General features: G+C 47.8%; 2 protein-coding genes across 3 annotated transcripts in view; one reads left to right on the top strand and one right to left on the bottom strand.

The window, feature by feature from the left end:
- Positions 1 to 18,633, top strand: part of Kcnip1 (potassium voltage-gated channel interacting protein 1) — a 379,007-nt gene that overhangs the window by 17,223 nt on the left and 343,151 nt on the right. The gene's annotated exons all lie outside the window — the stretch shown is intronic.
- Kcnmb1 (potassium calcium-activated channel subfamily M regulatory beta subunit 1) lies at positions 9,163 to 16,821 on the bottom strand. Of its 2 annotated transcripts, none has more exons than XM_028894892.2 (4): positions 16,665 to 16,821; positions 15,167 to 15,324; positions 13,700 to 13,871; positions 9,163 to 10,320 (listed from the first exon to the last, which is right to left on the bottom strand). In XM_028894892.2, the coding sequence occupies exons 2-4, from the start codon at positions 15,298 to 15,300 to the stop codon at positions 10,051 to 10,053; spliced, it is 576 nt and encodes a 191-aa protein (XP_028750725.1). In that variant the 5' UTR covers positions 15,301 to 15,324; positions 16,665 to 16,821; the 3' UTR covers positions 9,163 to 10,050. The 2 variants fall into 2 exon arrangements, with proteins under 2 accessions (XP_028750725.1, XP_028750726.1); XM_028894893.2 differs by lacking the exon at positions 16,665 to 16,821 and adding an exon at positions 16,299 to 16,643.

Genomic DNA, 18,633 nt, shown 5'->3' on the forward strand with positions numbered 1-18,633 from the left:
TGGCTCTCTATCACAAGTTTTAAGAGTTTTCCTCAATGGCTTCTTATCTAGAGTGTTTTTTAAAGGGAGGGGTTGTTACAGAATCCTTCTGTCTCTCATTCTCAACTATGAGTCTGCAGATATCAATATCACTGCAAAAGAAGCTTCCTTATACTTTATATTCAGGGGCAGCATGAATCATGGACTTCCACATGGTTTCTGGTTACAGTAGGAATCATGGACATCCACAGGGACCTGTCCTCCAGCATCAGCACAGTCTATAGACCTCAGCATGGTCTCTAGTGGCACTACAGACCATGGACATCATTATACCCCCATTGGAACACAGACCATGGACACCATCATGGCCCTAGACAGCAGCACAGGCCACAGATATCAACATGGCATCCAGAGGCATCCCAACCCATGGACATTCACATGGCCTATGGTGATAACATGGATTATGGGGATCAACATGGGTTCCTTTGAGGGTATAGACCATGGACATCCACATAGCCTCCAGCCACAGCATAGACAAAAAGACATCAACAAGGCCCTCGGCAGCACCATGACCACATACATCAATATGACCATCAGCGGCCACATGGACCTTGGATATCAACATGGCCTCAGGAGGTAACACAGAGCACATGCATCCACCTGACCTCTGGCAGTAGCACAGGCTACAGACATTGACATGGTCTCTAAAGGCAGCATAGACCATGGGCATTCACAAGGACCTCAGGCCTTAACATGGTCTGGGACAACAGCATGGACCATGGACATTCAACAGGATCATAACATGTCCCTGTGCTGTAGCACAGACCACAGATACCAAAATGGCTTCCAGGGGCAGGATGGACCATGAGGGTCTTTTGAGGAGGCCTATTCCAGAGAATGAGCCATTCTCCATCTAGGACATCTTGTAGTTGCTCAGAGTCAGGGCATTTATGTGGCTGGGCAGCATGTTCAGGGGTAGAGCCTGTGAGAGTTCCAGGCTGCCTCACACCATCCTAAAAGCCCTACTTGGCAGTGACCTGCTCCCCTGTCCACAACAGCCTTCTATCACATCTGTCACTGCTCTCGTATCTCTAGTTCGGCCTCTCTTCCCCGCCCACATGCCACTACAGTCCTCTCTCTTACCCACCTCTTCATTGAATATTTGTTTATCAAGGTGGCATTGCAAACTTGCAGTGTATAACAGCATTTTTTTTTTTTGCCCAAACAGCTTTATACGTAAATATTCATCACAATGAGTCATTGGTCTGGTTCAGGGTTTCTGGTTTCTGAAGCACCATAAATTTGGAACCATTGCCAAAACTTGGATATTCTGCTGTTGCCCAGGTTCAGGGTGATGTTGCAGCTAGATGGCATCTGGAGGCAGGATCTGAGCAAGCTCCAGACCACCACATACCTCCCCACTCTCCAGGTGGACCACCGCAAGAGACACCAGGCATGACCATTGTGCTTGAAGTACGCAGGCAGCGCCACATTCCTGAGCTCTACTTCTCCCAGACGGTGAGCAGCAGCAGTAGCTCCATGCTGCTAGCTGGCCCTCTGGCCAAGGACAAGCTTTATCCAGTAATGCCATGTTCTTCATCCACTGTGGTGTGCTCCCACATCATCCATTGCCACCTCTGTAGTTTCATCATTCTCTTCAGAGGGCTCGAAGCTCTGTTCCGCCATCTTTCCTTCCAATTCTGTGAGTCTGCTTTTTAGAAGCATCTTCCCATAAGGCCTTCATTCTTTCAGTTGTTCCAGGGATAGTGTAGGCTCTGTAGACTCCTCCTCTGCTGCCACCACTACACCCCTCTCCGAGCCTCCATTGGTCTCTCAGGCTCCTCAGAGCTGCTCTGAGGTCGGTGGTGGTTGCTGGTGGCTGTCACCATCTCCAATTACAGCCATGCTCCAGGTTTTCATCTTCAGTGGTGATGAAGTGCTCTTGGATCTGCTTCTGCAGCACCAGCTCCTCCACACAGTTCAGCAGCTCATAAATGGAGTGAGTATTGGGGTGGACTGCTTCAAAGCACTGGATCTGGGCCGAAACGGCAGCTGACTTGGTCAGCCTGTGCATTAACGTACCTTCTTCATCTCTTCTAATTTTGACTTGATGTCTATTTTGTGAAATACTAGTATGACTATACTTACTTTTTTGTTTCATTTGATGGTTGGAATACCTTTTCCCATCCTTTCACCCCAAGGCTTTCTTGTTTTTGCCAATAAGGTACACATCTTGAAGACAACGAACAGTTGGACCCTATTTTCTGTCCCATCTACTCTTCTGCATCTTTTGATCAGAAAACTGATGTCATTAGAGTTGTTATTGAAAGGTATGTACTAAGTCTGTCATTTTGTTGCCTTTATATTGGGTGGTACTTTCCTATCCCTCAGTTGCTTATTTATTTTGGTGTAATTTAGTCTTCCCTGTGGCCTTATGGATGTGTTTATCTTTCTCTCCAGTCTGCAGGGATAGCTTGGTAGTCATAGATTCCTTTAGTTTGTGTTTATCAGAGAATGTCCTTCCTCTTTCTTCTATTATTAAGGGTAGCTTTGCTGGATATAGTCATCGAGACTGGCAGTTACTGCCTTTCAGATGAAACACATCAGTTCATGCCCTCCTGGCTTTGAGAGCTGCTCTTGAGCAGTCTCTGTTCTTTTGATGGACTTGTCTTTGTGTGTGACCTGGAGTTTCTCTCCTGTCACTTTCCGTCTTCTTTCTTCCTTCTGCATCCTTGGTAATTTAACGATAACATAATGAGTTGATGTTCTTTTTGTGTTGTCTGTTTGGAGTTCTAAGACTCTTAGGTCTGGATAACCATCTCTCGGTAGGTCTGAGAAATCCTCTGTTATGATCCTGTTGAATGTATGCTGTCCACTCTGTATGAGAGTTGGCCTGCTCCTCCCAGCTGAACCCCATGAAGTCAGTCATCGTCTGTCCCCGTCTGTCCCTCCCACATTCATATTCTGGTCCAGCCAAATTGATCTCTGTGTCCTGTGTTTAGTGTTTCTGAATCTAATTCTCAGGTGGTATGCACACACATAAACACACATGAGGATGGGGAGGCGCACAGAGGGAAAGAGAGACACAGAAAGACAGGGAATGCAATTCTAGTGAAGTAATGATAATCTTCAATGAGGCGGGGTGAGCACTACATGTACTAATAGCTGCAGCTATAGTTAGACAATATCACATCTAAAAGTTGACGGAAATAAGAGAACACTAGAGTGTAGAGTTCAAAGGCAAAGACTGTAGAAGTTACCCGAGTTTCAGTTCCAGTTCTGTGATTATTAGATGCAAAGTAGTGACCTCAGGCAAGTGACTCACCTTCTAAGCCTTGCACTCTTCATCAGTAAATATACTACAGATGATGAAAACCCTAGCATATCTGTTTCCTGTCCAGAGGATGGGATGAATAGCTCAGAGCTTTGTGAAGAAGCTGGCTAGCATAGCTCCCAGTCACTGCAAACTGTCTGCATCCATGCTCAAGACAAAAATCAAATCCTTTACCAGAGTCTATCCACTCTATGCTCTATCTCCCTGTGCTGCCCAGTCCCAGATGACTAAATGCTGTGGCTTTGGAATCTTTTGCCTATGTGACTCTTTTGCCACTGGCCCATGAACACTAGAATATGGAGACAGGTTCCACTGATATTCGTATTTCTAGGGCCTGGCAGAGAAATAGTTAATGGGCACATAAAGCTCCAAATGAGAAACTTGAGGAGTTCAAGCTAAATGGTGAAGAAAGTTCTTTCATCAGTTAGGAGCTTGCAGTTTTGCTGAGGCAGCCACTCCGTTCCCATGGGCTTCCTCCAGATAAGGCATCACCTTGATAAATTAGCTGTGGATATAGGCATCCTGCAGGTGGCATGGAAATGCAATTTAATTTCCAATTAAGCCTGATTTCTGGGCCAAGGGATTTGGCTGCCTCACACTGGGAAGATTATTTTGTCCAGACCTATCATTATTATGGGTAATGATTCTGCCACAAAGTGGACTCTCAAAGCAAAAGTCCTTTGATTCTTGAGATGGTGTGACAAGTCAGTGGCGTGGGTCCCAAGGACAAGATGGCTTTCCTTCAAGATCTCAGTTTATCTAGGGATAGTCAAGGACTTCCAAGCAAAGACACAGAGCCCTGGTAAGTGACATTTTTAAGATGAATGGGGAAGATGGGCATGGCAGTTCTCAGTCACACTCTCCAGAAGGAGAATGGAAAGTTGCTAGTGAGAGTTCCTTGGAACTCACAACAGAAAAGCATCTGCATGGTTAGAGTTGGAGGGGTGGCTGGCCAGAAAGGGACAGACATTCCAGAGCATCTTCAATGCACCCGGTTCTCTACTGACTGCACTCGGCCATGCCAAGCACCCTATAAAACAAATGAAGTTTCTCTCCTTTCCCAGTTGAGGAAATTGAGCCTCGGGGAAGTTAAATGAACTGCCCAAGGTCATAGACAAAGCAATTTGAACTTCTGATTTTCTAAATCTTCTTTCCTACAAGCTTTATCACTAAAGACAAACATAAAAATACAGTGGGGCCCTACAAGTAATGCCACAGCGAACTGGCACTTAGCTCTGGAATTGTAGAATGAGAACAAGCCCTTGAAGAGTGCCCTGAGAGAGTGAAAATAAATGCTGTCTGCACCTTCTTGGTGCAATGGCCTGCGAGTAGGGCCTGCAAGGCACAATTCTGTTTGGACGTGTTACCAGTTTCCACACAGGAAGTGAGATCCGAGAGCCGACTGCAGTGCTCCGGCACGGCTGCAAGTCTTGGGTGGGGCCAGGAGCTCCATCCAGGATCCTGACTGTCCCCACTAGTGTTTTCCCTGGTGACACAGAAAATCCACTTTCAAGGATTGGAAAAAAATGCAAAGGCCTGAAGGACCATGGCCAGCATATTCACAGAAAATGTAGTTGGATGCCAAGAAGATGTCTCATGGCCAAATTTTTATTAATGATAAAGATAAACATAAATGATTATGCTGTCGACTACTGGGAAAACTCTAGAGATGATTATTAAGTCTGTGGTTTGTGAACACTGGCTAAAGAAAGAAAGGGCCACAAGAGAAGGGTGGGATCACCGAGAAGGTCCCATCAAACCTGCCGTCCTATTCTGCTTTGGAATAGTGGCCAGCAATGCAAGGATTCAGGAGATTGCAGAATGCCTGGGTTTCAAGTGGTCAGATGGGTTATGGGCCAGAAACTGGCTTTTGGCACACTGTAGACAGCCCCAGTTGTTCTTGGCAGCACCCACATTTCAAGTGTTCATATTTGGGAAATATTCTCAGTTACTGGCTCTCTAGAAGAATAGCACAGAGGAGCTGTGAGAGCCTAGGCCCCGGGGGTGGTGGGGTGGGATGGAGGCAGCTAACATGCTCTCAACATTCGGCCTTTGCACACTTCATAAAGGGGCAGAGACGGGAGAACAAGGTACTCAGTGGTTAGAGCCATAGTAAAGAAAGCTGTACTGTCTAGTTTTTATCTCAACTCCTCTACTTGCTAACTTCTAGGGCAAGTTAAACCCCTTCCTCATGTCTCAGTTATCTCATCTATGAAATGGAGAGGCCAATATTAACCTCAAAGGATGCCGTTACTGTTAAATGAACCACACATGGAAAGGCTTGGCCCACATCCCGGCACACAGGTGCTCCACAAATGTTAGTTCTTATTACTATTAGGGATGACAGATTGTCGCTTGGGGGAAAGGTTAGCTAAATATATCCCGGAATGGAAGGGCTACAGCTTGGTCCAGTGAGTTATTCATCAAAAGTGTTGATGTAGACTGTCACTAAAGAGAAATGTGGAAATATGAGGGTTTTCTCCCTGGCGGTGCTTCTGACGGAAGATGGGAAAGTTGTTCCTCCTCTGACACCAACCAGTTCTGACACCTTGTGAGCTTCCTCCAGTGTACTGCAGTTTTGATGCTACACAGAGTTAGCAAGAGACTCCACAGGTGGCCGGTGCTCTCACACAAGATTGCCCTTCACAGTGCATAGGAGGAGAAGACCTGTTTTGAGGATACACGTTTAGTGAGCCTCTAATTTTATTCCATGTGTGTCACATCAGGAGTGCGGGTTGAGTGGAATGATGGGGATCATGAGGAACCAAAGTCCCTGTAACCCACCTTTGACTGCAGCTTGGGAGAAGGAACAAGCCTGGGGATATATCGCACACTTGATTCACATCCAGTCTGGAGTTTGCTGCTTCCACATACTCCCCCTCCCCATCTCCCAACCCTCCTTTAGGGAAGCTGGCTGACAATAGTGTATTGTACATCAGCAGGGAGGAGCTGGGTAACCCAGGAAGACCCTGAATTTTGCATTGATCTGACATCCAAGTGTTTGTAGGTTGGGAGATAACCCATCCACTGACCTTTCTGTAACATCATGAACTGAGACACAGAGGCAATCCAGAGAACTAAAACCTCCTGTCTGTGTCTCAGTGGCAATTTGAAGTACTCTGTAGAGGACAGTTTTATATTTCCATGGGCATGGAGGGAAGAGACATCATCCTTATCTCTAGATGCACTAACCCAACCCCTAAAGCTGTCTGTGCTCAGGACTTACTATACTTTTGAAAAATATTGAAGCTCCAAGGAGTGTTGGTGTGTATTGGTCATAGCTATTAGTAGTTGCCATTTTACAAATTAAAACAAGGAACTATAAAATATTTCATTTCAATTTCTTTATTTGAAAGTAATAGTAAATCTATGCATGTTACAAAAACATTTTATGAAAAATAATTTCATCTTAAAAAATTTTATCCAGAGAAATCCCATTATTTCACATTTTAAAAGATTTATTTTTATTTTTAATTGTGTGTGTGTCTAAGTGTAGACATGTGCACATGGATGCAGGTGCCCCTGGAACCCAGAGGTGTTAGATGCCTCCGGAGCTGGAGTTGTGTGTTGCCTGATGTGGGCGCTGGGAACCAAATCCTGGTCCTCTACAAGGGCAACACACACCCTTAACCACTGAGCCATCTCTCACACCTCTGTTGTATATTTTTTGAAGATATCTTTAATGTCTAGTTAACCAAGCAGCTGGGCTCCAATCAATGTTATATATTTGATTGACTATGATGGGTATATCTCACTCTCTTGATCTGAAACTTCTGACCACGTTTTTAGGAGAACAAGTAAGAAAAGATATAATTTCTGTCTCAGTGTCCTTACCAAAGGGTAGTGGCCTCCTGTGTCTCCAGTTTAAAGGCAGCTGCCCTTCACTCTAGGGAGGATCCGTGTCTCTGACCTGCATTTGCCACTTCTCCTTCATCTGCTTGTGAAGGGACCTCAGCTGGTAAGGAACTGGACGGCCTCACTTGTTCAGACAGCATCTCCCCAAATATTTCATGGAATTCAAATTCCTCCAAAAACAAGAGGAAATAAAAGGGTACTAGACAGTTTAACCAACCACCTGTTATATCAGTGGTAACTTCGCAACTGGCTGACCTAAGGGGGTTAACAGCAGGAGAACTTGGGCTGAAACTTGTTGGTTTAGAGGGAAACAGATTATTTCAGCAGATCACAAAAATTAAGGTTTCTAGGTGACAGGATTTGAAATGTACACCATTCAGGTTCCTTCTCACCCTTAATAATGGTGGTGATAGAACGGGGGACAGAGCAAGAAGACAGACAGCCCCCTGAAGGCAAGCATATATCAGATTCATCTCTTTCCCCTCCCTGCCTTCCAGCTTTACAGAGAGCAGAGGAAGCTTTTCCCTTGGGAACCTTCAAAAATGGAAGAGACCCACTTTCTTTGAGTCATGACCTTGGCTAGAGAGCTGAAGTCATCTGAGGCCTGGCACTACTAGGGTGTCTCCCAAGGATTCTTTCCACTTCAAATCAGCAGCTCAGGGCCCTATTGTCTCTGGTCTCCATGAGGTATCTGATTGAGGGGAAAGGCCAGCTGAGGAATAGACCGGCACACCTCTGCAGGTGTGAGTCGTGGCCTGTGAGGTTCAAGGCAAAGGTACAGAAAGCACCTGATGCTCATCAGCAGTGACTTATCCGGCATGGGTGAGGGAGGGCTCTCTGTCTGTAGGCAGCCATTGTTGACAAGATCATCTTTGCTGTGCATCTGACTCTGCCACACTCAAATGCCCATTGTTCACATGCAGGCTGGCCACGCAGTTCCACAAACATGGATTGGTGTGAATTTGATGGGAGCAGGCCATCCGGCTGACAGGAGGGCAGCAGTTTTTCAAGAGAAAATGAAGGTCATCATGACTAATGCATCAGGCAGGGGAGGCTAGGCATCCCTACATACTGATTCTTCTGGAAGGATGTGTCAGTTTTCTCCTGCTGGAAACCTGCAGAAAGTAACCCCTTAAAGTCAGACTCCTTGTTGGGACATTTGCTTTCTCTTTTTAAATTGAATTTGAATTGGGGGGCGATGGTTATAGATTCACATGTAGTTGTAAAAAACAATACAGAGAGATACCTGCTACCTGTTCATGACTCTCCCTCAATGGTAGCATCTTGTAAACTATACCACAGTTGAGCAGAATGTGGGCTTTCCTGAAGACTCCTGAGACTGTGCTGACCCCCAGACAGAGATGCTCTGGGGAACAATGAGCGGCTTGTCCTTGAAAAGAAGGGTCACAGGTAAGAAACTGGAGGGTAACAGCAGATGTCAGGGCAACCTGGGCAGAATTATCAGATCGGTGGCAAGGATATAATGGTGCTGTTCACCTGCCCACCAAGCACCATGTGGGGAGAGCATCGAGAAGAGCAGCAGAGGAACATGCTACCTCAGGTCTCACTTCCTGCTCTTGTAAAGCTGATGGTACCAATTGGGGGCCCCCTTCTAACCCTAATCACCTCGTATTAGTATCGTTAACACTTAATGTGTTAAATATCCAACATCTATGTTTATAGGGGACATGTTGAAATCACCTGCAATATGAACTGCAAATTCTCATCCTAGTAAATGCCATTCTTCCATCTGGGGAGGCTAACACTGTGTCTTCCCAGCCTTCTCTAACAGGAGAAACAGCCCCGCATAGCCCGCCCTCATCTCCCTGAGGGTGGCCCCCTTTCAGCATTCTCCAAAATAACAGCTCTGTAACAGCTCTGTATTGCTTTTCAGATTAAAATCAACAAAACAGTATATGATCTTCCTATTATTAAAAAAGGAAAATAACAAAAATGAACAGGGATAAGGAAGAAAATTAAAATTAACCACCATGTCACAGTTAATATTTTGATGTGTTTATTTCCTCAAAGACTTTTGTTATTGTGTGAATATTCTTGGACTCTGTATCAGGAGGTTCTGCCCCATTGCATTCAATCAACTGCAGATTGAAAGTATTTGGGGAAAATTGCATCTGTAGTGAGCATAGATGGACCCTTCCTCATCATTATTCCCTAAACAATAGAAAATGAAAACTATTTACTGCATTGACATTGTAGTGGGTGTTATTAGTCACCTGGAGATGTTGTGAGGCACATAGGAAGGTGTGCAGAGGTCTCTCTCTCTCTCTCTCTCTCTCTCTCTCTCTCTCTCTCACACACACACACACACACACACACACACACACACACACACACACTGCATCACTTTATATTAAGGGATTTTTGGCATCTGAGGGAGTCTCGGAACTAGTTCCTGTGGATGTTGAAGGACAATAGCAATTTTACATTTTCAGAATAATGTGTGAGTTAATGTCCTTAACAAAAAGCAATACACTAAGTTGCCCTATAAATGAGAGCTCTTGTTTTTGTGACAATTGAAAGAAGCTGAATTTGGCCAAGGAGAATATCTTGGGAGCAATAGGCAGGCATTTGAGCTAAGAGAGAGAACATAGGAACAGAGGTGACAATATTCATCATCTGGGGCGTATAAACCGACATAGTAGTTAACAGACATGAACCAATTGAGGACAGGGAGCAAGGAGCTGTAACTGGCTAGCTCTTTGTCATCCAAAGGCACTGGAAAGCTATTAAACATTCTTTAGTAGGAAATGACTTCCCAAAGATGTTGAACAAACAAAAGAAGAGGAAGAGTGATGAGCAACCCTGCCTGTGACCCCTGCTGTCTGCGGTGACTCCCGCGCTATGGTGCAGAGTAGACTGGTCTACCTCTGAGCTGCCAAGATGGATAGGGACCTGTTGAGCTTCACCATGGCAATAATGAGGAGGCCACCAGTCAGCAGGAAGGTGGGCCAGAAGAAGGAGAAGAGGAGAACTTGGGGCCCATAGAGGCGACGATACACAACGGTGGTCTCATTGACTTGGGGTGCAGAGAAGCAGTAGAAAGTCTGGTGCTCATGGAAATTGCCTCTGACCGTCTCCACATCAGCCAGGGCCATCTGGTAGTTGTCCAGGTTGCCAGGGATATAGGAGCACTGTGGAGGAGAAGCAAGGGAGCTTAGGCTTTCAAATGCTCACTTCAAAGAGGCTCAGTGGTATGAAAAAACACGAAAACAAATAAAACGGTGGTTTGGGAGTCAGCCTCTGGAGAGCATGGTTGGTATCTGTGCCACTCAACTGATACTGTACACCTGGATGCAGGGCTCAACTGGAATCTATTTGCTGTGAAATCTTAGGCAAATTGCTCACCCTCTCTGACCCTTTATGGCTTCATTACTGAGATGGGTTAATAGTGTCACAGTGATGGGCCAGAGAATCATGGCTCACACAAGTCCATGGACAAGGGGTTTCTATATGCAAACTCATGCAGGTAACACGGAGGGGTGAAGCTAGGCAGGCAGTGGCAAGTCAGAAGAGAGTCAGCTACATCCCGAAGGGGGGTCATCACTCCCGTAGACAGGAGACACCAACCACATCATCCACCAACACCTCCAGAGAAGCCAGAAAACCCGATTTTACTGCAAACTCCCAGGACTTCAAAATCCTGGCTAAAATCCAAATAGAAGACTCTTTGAAGTCTAATCCTGTGTGAACCAAAGAAAATACGTTGGCAAGCGGGTCTGTGACAGAATCCAAAGGAAAAAGAGAAAGTGCAGAGAAGAGCTCCAGGCAGGCAGAGCGCGGCATACATTTAAACTCTGGCACTGAGAGTTGCTATTAGGAACCTTCTGGCCTGTTGAGATGATGAGACCCAGCTGCAAAGCTCTGCAGAGACAGCCCAGAGTGGAGACCTGGCTTTTATCTTCCTGTGCCAGAAGGACTGGGTGCCACCCATATGAACCTCAAGAGATACTTTGCAAGGATGGACCTCTCTATAGACCTGCAGGAGAATACCTCTGGGGTGCCCTTCAGCATAAGCTCCTACCCTGTGGGGCATAGGCACAGGGGAAGTAGAGACAGACAGACACTCAAGGACCGTATTCTAGTGAAGTAGTCATGTCCAAGATCAAATATGTAAGCCTGAGGCTCAATGGGCAAGTGGTGAACTAGTGTCTTCTCCAGGACTCAGTTACCTCCCAAGCTGCATACTCTATGGGCACCCAGTCCGGTAGCACAGAGATGCTTCATCGTGGTGCTTCATCGGGGAAACAGGGGAGCTGCAGGCAGGTGCAAGCTCACCTCAGTGAGCCAGGGAGAGCTGAAGCTCCCGGGGAATCTGGTCCTCAGAAGTGTTGGGCACTGCGGGGTGTTTAGTAACAGGACTGTCCCTGGGAAACCTTGACCATTGAGCACAGGTTTCTCTGTAGAGCCAGACAGGCCCTGTGTGACCTTGGCATCTGGCACAACCTCTTAAACCTTGTGAAGTCATTTGTGGTGGTGCCTGCCCAGAACCTCCTTGGAGATTAAACTAGGAAACTTATGTAAAGCACTTAGCGAGAGCCCAGATCTTGTAAGTTCAAAAAGTGGAAGAATTATTAATAATAATATTGTTGCTTTACCTATGAAATTGGAGTAACTGCTGCTTTCCCACTTGAAGCATGAGCTCTGATGTAGGGGTCCTGCACCCATCCCAGGGCACGGCTGTGTCTTTTGCCTGCTTGCAGTTCCTCTAGATTCTACATTCTTGATCTGTTTGTCAAGACCCTTGCCAGGAGTTTCCTCTCCAGACTGAGGCAAGGCCTGGGACCTTTTACCTGCCCTGGTACAACCACCTCTGAGTTACTTGCATGAGCTGAAATGAAGCAGCCCCTGCCTCTAATCTGAGGCTTCAATCTTGTTAGGATAGGCTGCCAAGAGCTCCTTCCCCTTAGACTGAGGTCCATGGGGGGAGACAGAGAAGGCTGTGGAGGAGGAATGAGAGCCTGGCGTGTCTAGAGGCATGCTACCAACCCGGAACATCAGCCAGGCACACATCAGCCAGAGAATGAAATGTCTTTGACTGCCCCAGAATGCCAGACTGCCCTTCACTCTCTGTTCATGGTTTGTGGGTGCTGTGGTTTAACAGCCCCCTTTTTCCCTCACTGGGAAAGAAGTAATATACACTGTTCGCAACCCAAGCAGGGTTTAAAGTAGCTTCTGGCTTCTCTGGGCTGGCAGCCTCAGGATTAAAAGGCAGCCTTAACCCAGTGTGCCAGGAGAATGGCACCATTTCTCATCTTTGAAAATGTTTTTCTCACTTCTGGGATAAATTACAGTTGCTGGATGCCAAAGAAGAAGCATGAACCATTGGTAGGAGCTAACCCTGATAGGCCTCAATGTTCTTGTTCCACACAGTCTTGCTAACAATGGCCACAAGTCTGACTTCTGTGCACTGCCACACCTCACTTCCACACTACCACCACCCCAAACATCACCCCAGGCACCTTGCCCCTCCCATTCCATCAGCCTCAAGTCTAACTGTCAGTATCATGCTTGTGACAGGGCCACACACCCGTCCTGGGGACTGCTGTGGCCCAGCTTCCATCTGGTAGCTGACCCTACACAGTTGCTGGCTATGTCTTCTCAACATCACTTGAATGGTGACCCTGAGCCTCCAGTAGCTCGTAGCAATAATATCCAAACTTAGACTCATCTGGGGATCTCCACCAACTGGTCTGTACTCAGGGACTCTGCCTCAGTTGGTCTGGTGTAGCACTCTGATTTTGTTAAGTCTAGGCAGTTCTCATACGTAGCCAGAGTTGAGATGCCCCAATTTGTATGCCAATATTAACTCCATAGTTATATAGGAGAGGTTCTCAGGAAACAGACCCTGATACCCTTCAGCCGCTTCTGACCCCACTCTATCAGGTGGCATTTCTGGAATCCGTCTTCCTATATACGTTCTCTCCTCTTGAGACCCGTGAGCCTGACTTGGGAAGGCACAGTGGTTGTTGAGTGGGTGGGGGAAGTGAGGGAAGGGAAGGGAGGGCAGGGAACCAGCTCGTTCAGTAGGGAGGGCTTTGATGGTGATTGGCAGGAGGGGGTGTGAACACTCTTACATGTTTGGTATGGAGGTTGCTGTAGCTCCAGCTTCCAGGTGGCCCACGGATTCACCCATCTCCGTTCTTGGACTCGGTTGTGGAATAAGTAACTACTAATGCCTGCTTCTCTTCTCTGAGGGCCCACCATTTGCCAACATGGGACTTTGCACATTTGGACACGGCACTGGACTTCAGTATAGCACTTCTGGGTATGGAACTAGCACCCATTTACAAGAGTGAAAACTGAGACTCCCAGGGCCTCAGTGGCCTTCCCCCCGTTGCACAGCCAATGAGGGGTAACTTTAAACCACTCACGTCTGTCTGATTCCAACACTGAAGGTCTGAGGCTGACTCCACCTCGTTCCAGCCATAAGATCCCATTCAGGTTGGTTAATGTATCTTGGCTTTAGTGACATGGGCAGCCGGGGACAAGCTCACAGCCCCCATTCATTACCTGCTGGTTTTGGTCCCGAGTGTCCTCTGTGTGATACAGCACGGCCCATCTGCCCACAGCTGATACATTGACCCAAAGGCATGGGTACTGGGGCACCTTCTTGCCTTCCAACTCATCATGGTCCTTGATGTTGGTTTCAATCAGATGACAGGTAGATTCCTGGGTCCACACACTGGGGAGACAACACACACACAAACATGCACACCTCAGAACAAGGGTGACACACACCAACTTAGAATCTCTGTTCACTGAGAGTCTTTGGAGAGGCCCAGGGCTGGCACCTCCATCCGGCTGTGAGCATGGAACAATCTCAGACTGGTTGGCTCATGGATATTTTCTAAATAATGGTTCTCTGATTTTGCTATCCACCTCACACCTGAAAACTTTTTAAAAGGCTGAGTCCCACTCTAAGAGAAAGCGGGGCAGAATTTCTCAGGAGCTTGGGCCCGGGCTCTGATTTTCTTTAAAATGCTCATCACAGGAATGTGATGAGCAGCCAAGCCTGGGACCTTCTTATCTATACCATCCCCAAGTCACAGGTGTAGATGAAAACCTCAGATGGGACAGTGACTTTTGGGGGAGGGGGACACATATCACCTGAGACAAGGGCTAAATCGCTTCAGAATCTCTGCCGTTTCCCCTGAAAAATGAGGAACTCTACGAGGGTCTTGGTGTGGTCAGGGTTGGGGGGTGGCAGCATAGAGTGGAGAGGCACACGACTGCTCAGCAGCACCTCATGTGGGTGACACTCTGGCCCGGCATGACTGTGGCATTGTAAAGCATGGATGCGGAGCAGGCCCAAGAGAGGCCAACTCCTAAGCAAATGGACTGTGGCTTCGCTCCCTGTATCCTGTGGGAGAACCTTTGTCAGACAGAGGAGGGTTGTCAGGAGCCAGAATCCGCCCAGAGGCCTCCCTCAGCAAAGGGTGGGCCGAGAGAGCACTGTGAGTCTGTTCCCAAGACAGCAGCCATCAGGAACCCCAAGGCTCTTCTTTAAAAGCTGGAAGGATGACATGCTGGGGAGACAGGGATGAGGGTGTGGAGCACTCTGCAAGATTTCTGTCTAGAGTCTGGGGGAGCAGATGTCAGCTCAGTACAGAGATTCCCCACTTATTGGAAAAACCCAGACAGAGAGGGGCGTGCTCCCCAAAGAGAGAACTCCCATCTCAGAGTCATTTATGCAGACTGCTGCCAGTCTGTCATTCCAGTTCTCCCCCGAAGATCACACTCTCACTGAAGAGCTGTTTTTTATGACAAAGGGCATCTGCACCTGTCATCACCAGGTCCCAGACCAGCGGGACTCTCAACAGTCTTCTCCAGCACTGGAACCCCTAAGCTTAAGGATGAGGGATGCCGGGTCTGTCCAGCCTGCTGTGAGGGGTCAAGGGCAGGGCAGGTAGAAGCCTGGGGTTCCTAGGCCTGTGGGGATCCAGGCAGTGGGGATCCAGGCAGTGGGGAGGTCCATACCTTTTCTGGTAGAGGGGCAGCACAGTGGTACCCAGGATGTAGTAGGTGATGGCCGCACACACTACCATTGTCACTCCCAGGCAGAGGGCTCGTGTCTCTCCACGCTTCTGGGCCATCACCAGCTTCTTTCCCATGGCCACCGGGGACAGCAGTCATTTCTAGTACCATGGAGGCAAAGAGAAATGAGACCCACCCAGTTGATAATCCATAGAAAAGAGGTGTGGTGAGAGAGGATGTGATCAGATACTAATATTGCTCTTATTATGCATGCCGCTTTGCAACTTCCACAGGGCTGTGACCTCACAGGGGCCCCACCCAGGCCCCAGGCCTTCTGGTAATAGCCTATGATTAGTTTTTCAATACCCAGAATCCATTATCAGCAATTATCTCTCTGAGAAGCTGGCACACTTGCCAGGAATTCCCCTGTGGCGTGCCAGCTTCCTCCAGGGAGCCTTCCTAGACTGCTGGGCATTCCCAAGACTAGTGACAGTAGGAGCCTGGTGAAGGCTAGAGCATGGAAGCTCAGAAGGGCAGGAAAGGGAAACATCTGCTCCAGAGCGGTCCAGCTCCTGCGACATGTCCCAGGCCCACCTGCCTGCAATGTCCTGATGGCTCACCAGCCCCATGGAATAAGTTCTAAAAGAAACAGCAACTCCTGTGTTCAGTCATGGATTCTGTTTAAATGGAAAACATAGGTGGGAATCTGGGATGGAGTCGACTTAATGAGGCTCTCCCTCAGGAAGAAGGATGTGAACCTTTGATATCCCCTGTGGCCTAGACAGGAAGAAATGGGTTATTGTGATAAAAGAAGAGATTTCGGTTAGACCGTAGGGGGACTATCCTGGTTGTGAGAGGTTAAGTGTCTCAAGACTCCTTCGATGGAACTTTCTGTGTAGAAAAGTCGCCCTAGGCCTGGGCTGGATTTAGGAAAGTTGGAAAAGGGTTAAGAGTCTTGTGTGGTTTTACCAATGGGGTGACAACCTCTTCCTTAGAAGGACTGGGAATAGAAGGTGTAGGGATTTGGGGAGTGTAGAGAAGAGAGGGTCTGAGGTCATCAGACAGGAGATCAAGTCCTGGCTTTGCTGCTTAGCAACCATGTGACTAAAAAAAGGCCAAGAAAAATAGTACCCACCTCAGGGAGCTACCGATACCGTCAAGCATCACAAATTTGCTACAATGGAAGCCCTTCATAAACAGTAGCTATCATTAACTGGAGAGTCGAAAAAGCGTGGAGCACTCTGCCAGGCCTATCTATTGTTGTCCCTCTACTGACGACAAGTGACAAGACTGGTCCCGATCTCCAGGCTGGCCACTGAAGTGACTCCCAGACCCGGGTCAACATGCCAGGTTCTCTGGTGCCATAACTCTGATGGGCAGCAGGGGAGGCAGGGTTTCTGCCACCCTGTCTGTGCCACTGTAGGCTGCTGTCTCCCACTGTCACCCCGCAGACTCGGCCTCCCAGAAGCCCTTCCCAAGCTCTCTGGGATGCAGTACTCACAGTTCCCCGGGTCTCCGCCGGCAGATGGTTTCTCTCTATCCGGCCCCCACCCCCATGCCATGTCGTCAGGCTTTAGCAGGAAGTTTGGTCTCCCAGTTGGTCTCCAGGGAAGCAGTCTTCAGTCCCATCTGGGTCGAGTCTCCATGCCCAAACATGGTCAAGTCTGAGCACACAGCTTGCCTCGGGACAAAAACTCCACAAGCAGGTACCTAGCCCTGAAGCCCTGTTGGGGATTCTGCCCCTGCATTTCCCGGAGTCTCCTGGGAAACAGATGTCAAACAGCAAAACCCATTGCCCCCCTCACAAGACCATCCTTATATATACGGGAATGTTTCTTCTACACTCCATCTCTCGGGCTGGCAGAGAAGCTAGGAATAGGAAATGATTTTCCTTGTGTGGTACAGGGGAGGGGGGTATAGGGGTTGGGCTTGTCACTAACCCTGGTCCATCCAACCCAGAGTAGCCAAAGCCTCCCGCCTTTGTCACTGACGTCCTGTGTGACTCTGAACAAGTCATGGCACCTCTCAGGCCTCTGTTTTCTCACTTCTATCATTAGCATTCTGAAAACTTAACTTCATTCAGGATTGTGGTGAAGTTAGAGATGGTGGAGTCCAGGGAAGGAAGGATACATTTTAAAGACCACTGGTACTGAGGTTGGGAGTAGTGGGCCCCCCAGCTGCTTCCAGCAGATCATCCAGGCCCAGGGACAGTGCCCTGTTGGGGACCTCCCACAGACTGACTTTGTCTCAGGCAGATCGTTGTTGCAACCAATAAGACAACTGAATATTGGTACTGGGGGCAAACCTGCCTCTGCACTCCAGGTTCTCATGAATTAAAGAGAAGAGCTTAGAGTTTAAAGTTGAGTGTAGCGCACACCTTTAGTCCCAGCACTCAGGATGCAGAGGCAGGTGGATCTCTGTGAGTTCAAGGCCAGCCTGGTCTACAGAGCGAGTTCCAGAATAGCCAAGACTACACAAAGAAACCCTGCCTCAAAATTTTTTTTAAAAAAATGGAGAGCTGAAAAAATCAAGAAAAACAAGACACACACACACACACACACACACACACACACACACACACACACACCATGGTACCCTGATAGGCATCCGCATGAGACTGAGGCCTGCAGACTTGATGTCCAGACCAGAGTTTCTCTACTTGATGGGCAGAGCCAAATTAGAAGCTCGCCCCTCACAGTGACAAATCCCAGCCATCCCTGCCCAACAAGCGGACGCTCCAACACCTCATGTCATACCCCTGACATGTTCCCAGACACCTGAAGTTATAGAGGTCACCTCTAGTGTCCCCTAATCCCAGAGCACTGTTTGCAGTTTAGATATTCCTGCCCAGTGAGTGCTCCCGAACCTCTCACAGAAGCCTGCCACCTGATGATGAGGTGGCTTAAGACCCAGAAGGAAAGCTGTCACTCAGGGCTCCTTGATATTCTAGTGGTGAGCACTATGCCTTTTCTATTTCCTCAATGACTCTAACAAGAGAGCCAAATGTCTATTTCATGGGCCTCAGAGAAATGGAGATTTATTTGTGTGTGTGTGTGTGTGTGTGTGTGTGTGTGTGTGTGTGTGTGTGTGTGCATGTGTGTGGTATATGTGTGTGTGTGGATATGTGTGGTGTATGTATTACGTATGTATGTGTGTGGTATATTTATACATGTGTGCATGCATGGAGACTGGAGGGGTACATTGGGTGTTCTGCTCCATCATGCCCCACCTTATGAAGGACCTTTCACTGAACCTAGATCTAGGAGGGTAGGCAGCCATTTTCCAGCAACCCCGTGCCCCTGCTGCTTACAGTGCTACGTTTGCAGGCATGCACCCAGCTATGCCCAGCTTTTTATGTGGGTACTGGGGATTTGAACTCAGTTCTCATGCAGGTGAGGATTCTTACCCACCTAGCCCCACAGACAGGGATCTCTTAAAGCATAGGGGACAGGAAAATTGACAATGAAGAG

The sequence above is a fragment of the Peromyscus leucopus genome, chromosome 8b (genome assembly GCF_004664715.2).
Source record: "Peromyscus leucopus breed LL Stock chromosome 8b, UCI_PerLeu_2.1, whole genome shotgun sequence".
Taxonomy (NCBI): Eukaryota; Metazoa; Chordata; class Mammalia; order Rodentia; family Cricetidae; genus Peromyscus; species Peromyscus leucopus.

Coding starts and splice junctions, on each gene's coding strand:
- Kcnmb1 (XM_028894892.2), bottom strand. CDS start 15,300: ATGGGAAAGAAGCTGGTGATGGCCCAGAAGCGTGGAGAGACACGAGCC. Junction 13,872..15,166: donor CTGCCCCTCTACCAGAAAAG/GTATGGACCTCC, acceptor TTGTCTCCCCAG/TGTGTGGACCCAGGAATCTA. Junction 10,321..13,699: donor CTCGGGACCAAAACCAGCAG/GTAATGAATGGG, acceptor TCTCCTCCACAG/TGCTCCTATATCCCTGGCAA.